This window comes from Scleropages formosus, chromosome 4 (genome assembly GCF_900964775.1).
Source record: "Scleropages formosus chromosome 4, fSclFor1.1, whole genome shotgun sequence".
In the NCBI taxonomy this organism is placed as follows: domain Eukaryota; kingdom Metazoa; phylum Chordata; class Actinopteri; order Osteoglossiformes; family Osteoglossidae; genus Scleropages; species Scleropages formosus.
In genome coordinates this window covers 37,680,335-37,685,361 of record NC_041809.1, presented here as the reverse complement: position 1 = coordinate 37,685,361, position 5,027 = coordinate 37,680,335, and the positions used below count along the sequence as shown (strand labels likewise).

Genomic DNA, 5,027 nt, shown 5'->3' with positions numbered 1-5,027 from the left:
ATGACTCAGATGGAATAATATATTCAGCATTAAATTCTTCCTGAAAGGTACTGCAGTCTCACTGGAGTTGTGAAACGGTAGAATTACTACTGCATGAGGAGCCTTCACAGTCTTGCCCAGCTCTAGAGTGGACAAATGGAACGTCTGAAGCGTGGTGGGATCATCTGAGTGTAACTCACGTGTAATATGACGTTCACATGCATCAGAGGTCAATGATTAAGGCATGGGAGGAATTCATATTTCAAATGTTTCCATGCTTGCCTGTCTTTATTAAGGTCTGAGAATTTGAAATGACCTTCCATGCAACCATACAGAACTAATCATGTGTGGATAAACACATAATTAAAAAATATAAACAAAAATTGCTCTGCTCATGAGTAAAAGCATGTGTAGCATGAATTTGCATATATAGAGAATGGTCTATTTGCTTTCAGGGTGCCTGGAGAAATAGTTATAAAAAATGTGAAAGGAAAGTGAAAGATGTATGGAAGTGTGTGATGGTAAAATAAAAAGGAACGAGAAAATACTGAGAGGGATTTTGAAAGGAAACCAAGGAAAACAAGAGAATGATGCATTCTTGGAACAGCAAGAGTTCTTTGTCTCCTTAATTCTCTTACCATACTGCACGAAGTAGAAAGAAGTTTCATACATAACTGCCTCCCTTGATTGTGGAGAAATGGGCGATGGGGGGTTATGCTGGCTGGATTCCAAACTATTGCCTTAAACTGACTTATGAAAACCATACGACACACGCTCAGAAAGAGACACAAATCAACGGCTCACACAGGCAGAGAAAACCAACCCCCCTCATCCAAACACATATAATCCTTTTCCCTCATATTCCCTCCCCTTTTTCTTTGCTCCCTCCCTCCCTCCCTCCTTGCTTTCCCTCCCTCCACATTCTGGATGCAGCCAGTGGGCTGTGCTCACAGACAGAAGTCTCCTAGCAAGAAAAAGATAAGTGGGAGCTACAGAGCACAGGGAAAAGTCAGACAGGAGTTTAGAAGAAGGCTTAGCAGCAGGAAGACTTAGGGAAGTTCCAGGAAAGTGTAAGATGGGTTCTGCTGCTGTCTCCTGTATCCTGCTCTCTGTGCTGTCTGTGTATTGGACTCAGTGGGTCTGGGGCCAGGAGCTGCGGGATGGAGATGCTCTCTGCAATGAGGAAGGCTGCTTCGTGATCTACTTCCAGCGCAAGACCTTCCTGGAGTCATGGAAGAGCTGCAAAGAAAAGGGAGGAAACTTAGCCACGGTGAAGCGGCCTGAGGATGCAACGATGATCGAGGCGCTGTTCTCTGGCGTGGAGCCCCACGGCTCTCGGGCCAAGGTACGAGTGTGGATTGGACTGCAGAGGCAACCCCGGCAGTGCTCGGCCACCAGGCCGTTGAGAGGCTTCACTTGGATCACAGGGGACCAGGACACCAAGTACACAAATTGGCTACGGGAGGACTCTCCAAACACCTGTACAGCACCCCGTTGCGTGGTCATGATTCATAGCACTACAAAAGGTGACCAATGGAACAACTTTAAGTGGCTCGATGGTTCTTGCACCCTTCCCGTGGATGGCTTCCTCTGCCGGTACAGCTACAAAGGCATGTGCCAGGCAATCCAGAGCGAGGGCGGAGGATTGCCTTTATATACAACCCCCTTCAACCTGATCACTACTATGCTCACCCACCTACCATTTGGCACAGTAGCTACTGTGCCCTGCTTGGATGGCACAAAGGGCGACCAGTCTGTGTTGTGCATGTTAAAGGAGGATGGCACAGTGGGCTGGAACAAGGATGCCCCTCTGTGCTCCGATGCTCCCAGGGACTGGTGCAAGCAGGAAAGTGTCGGCTGTGAGCATTACTGCATGAATTTGGATACTCACTACTACTGCGAGTGCTGGAACGGCTTCCAGCTTGCTGAGGATGGAAAGAGCTGCAAGCCAGTAGACACCTGCCTTGGAGCACCCTGTGAGTTTGAGTGTCAACCCCTCTCAGGGGGCTACATTTGCATGTGTCCGGAAGGTTATCTCCTGGCCTCCAACGGACAAGACTGCCTGGATGTGGACGAGTGTCTCCAGAGCCCCTGTCCCCAGCTGTGTGTCAATGCACCAGGGACTTTCGAGTGCAGCTGCCACCAAGGGTACCATCCTAATGTAGGGGGGGAGTGTGTGGATGTGGATGAGTGCCTGGAGAACCCCTGCGCTCATGACTGTGAGAATATGCCTGGCTCTTATGCCTGCCACTGCCACCTTGGGTTTTCTCCTCTTCCAGAGGATCCAAGTCGTTGCCAGGACACTGATGAGTGCCAAATCCCTGGCACGTGCCAACAGATGTGCGTCAACTATGAGGGTGGCTTTGAATGCCACTGTGAGGAGAATTACGAGCTTCAGGAGGATCATTTCTCCTGCAGGATTGTCACAGAAAACATGGATCATTTGGACGTCTCCCCTGCATATTCAGGAATTACCAACTTACCTGACCTCTCCTGGATCCCTCAGATCCCTGAATTTACCTGGATACGACTGCCTGGCTGGTTAACAGAAAGCACCCCTCTCAACTGGTTGACAGAGCCACCAAACTTGCAACAGCTACCAACTGATCTAAGGGGGTTTACAGACGGACCATCAGAGAGGCCTATGACCACTACACTGGATCATGACAGGCTTGCAGATGGACTTATTCCTGGATGGGTTACACGTGACTGGATAGAGTATGCTGTTACATCTTCAGGACCAACAGCCACGCCGTATCAGTTTGAAGAGCAAAGCACTCCCAGCACTGCACATACCAACGAACGGTTTGAGGGTGAAAGCACAACAAATCCGTCTACACCCTCCACTTCAACACCTGGATCAGGTTCGCGGCAGTGGTGGCAGCACACGTCACCCCCCAAAACTGCACATGAAGGCATTCAGAAAGGGGGGACTGGGCAGCAAAGCTCAGACAAAGACAAAGGCTCAGAGTCTCACACAGGGGTGAGGGAGGGGGCCTCAGGAACTCATAGCACTCCCTTGCTGAGCACCAAGTCCAAACACGGAATGACTGGAGGATCTGGGAGAGCTGCTGAAGATGTTAGGAGCCTGCCCTCTACAGAGCAGTATCCTCCACTAGTGTTGAATACTCTCTTCAGCTCCTTTACTCCAGTGCCAGACACTGCTGGGCAACCAGACAGTGGCAACAAGCAGCGGCAGGACAAAAGCTGGTTGCTGGTGGCCCTGCTGGTGCCGCTTTCTGTTTTTGTGGTGGTCATGTTGGCGCTGGGCATTGTATACTGCACCCGTTGTGCTGTTCAGCCACGCAACAAGAGTGTGACTGCCTGCTATAGATGGATTACCAATTCCAAGCCAGATGCTGCCAGCAGCACCAAATCCCGTGTCTAGTCCAAGGGGATTAATGCTTGTACATAAACTGTTTGACTGAATAAGTGGCAGCAGAAGATTGGGAAGACTACCTGTCACTCTCACTCTGTAAACCTGGGTAAATCGGTGGAATTTTCTGTAAAAGAAGTTCCTCCTGTAAATACCTGATGCTTCTTGAAAAGCAGTTTACGGTGCTAACATGCAATGTGTGGAATTTTCCTTTAAAGACATGAAATCATAAGAGGTGAAGAACATTGAAGGAGGGCTGTCGGGTTAGTATAAGCGCTATTGTGAAGCATTGTGAATACTGTAAATGTTTTTTTTTCCCTTGGTCCACTTAGTTGTGCTAATGCTAATATTTCACAGTTTGTTTGGACCCTGCTTTTATATTTAGAGCTTGTTTCCCTTGAAATGAGTTGGCAGTGGCTTTTATTAATGATATGATGGTACACCATTAATACATGTCCAGAGCTGTGAACGCCATCGTTCTTAATGTGCCTTTACGTCTCAGACACGGATGTCACACATAGACTCTACAGGTAGGACTTTAAACTGGTGCATCAGAAATCTGTTGTTTGCATTTACACATTGGTGTGTGCACAGGTTCGGAATGGCAAGATACTGTGTCTGTAGATGCTTGAACTTTTGCGTGTCAGTTAAAAACTTTCAAATGTGTTCTAACTGCAGTGAATTTTCTGTGTAATGTACAAATAACTCACTAGATTCTACGCCAGTGCTTTTTAAAAAAAATATACCCACCAAATCAAAAAAAAGGAAGTTCAAGTTTTCTTCACTGTACCCAAACAGTTTAAGAAGTTATTTAAATGGAAGTTTTATCTCACTGAGGTTCATCTGGGCTAAAAGTGAAACTGAGACCCTAAGTTTTGCTTTTCGCTGTAGCTTTTTGCTGTAGCGTCCACAATTTCATACACGGATCATCGCAATGTGCGCATCGTCCATATGTTGTACAAGAGCTGCTCCGAAACAAAATATTCAGCTAGGAGGTCTAGAAAAGAATATGCCGAAAGAGCTATTGGCAGAGAACAGCCTTTTCAGCTTCTAACGTCCCTGTGCTCCCATCTTCGACCAGTGGTCTGTTACATACCTCCCTGCTCCAGGTGTTACTTGTACGCTACTCCTTGGTTACCTTTGCTCTTTTTCCATGACAAAGTAGCACCTTGTTAGCCACAGAAATGTTGGAGCACCAGGTCCGACAGTGTTTGCCTAGCCTTGAGCAGCCACTTTATCCATTTGAATGTTTCCAGGCAATGCTCCGCACAGAAGACGAGTACTGACCTCACCTCTTCTTGCTTCTCATTTAACGATACAAGTGAAAACAATGTTCTTGATCCAGGTTTATTGCCTCATTTTTGGTCAACCTACTGTACCAATGTTAATTTTAAATCCTTTTAGAACTGTTGGGAAACTAAAGACTTACTGGTAGATTTGTCTTAAAATGTACAAAGCTATACTGAAAAGTATGATATGTTGCACTACATCACAGAATAACTTCTTTCTAGGCTATACAATAAATCTGGCAGTGTAATTTTTTGGTGGGAAGGTTGGAGGGATGGAGGGTGCACCAATATTGACAAATAAACATTATAGTTTTGATGCCAAGTGGTTCATTTGGTAATTTTATATAAAAAAGGTAAATTGGTTTTCATGCCATGTATCTGTG

General features: G+C 46.5%; 1 protein-coding gene across 1 annotated transcript; it reads left to right on the top strand.

The window, feature by feature from the left end:
- The first annotated feature begins 915 nt into the window (after window positions 1–915).
- On the top strand, window positions 916–5,027 carry LOC108934082 (endosialin-like). The gene has a single exon (XM_018751586.2). It carries the CDS (start codon window positions 1,055–1,057, stop codon window positions 3,365–3,367), a length of 2,313 nt encoding a protein of 770 aa, XP_018607102.2. The 5' UTR covers window positions 916–1,054; the 3' UTR covers window positions 3,368–5,027.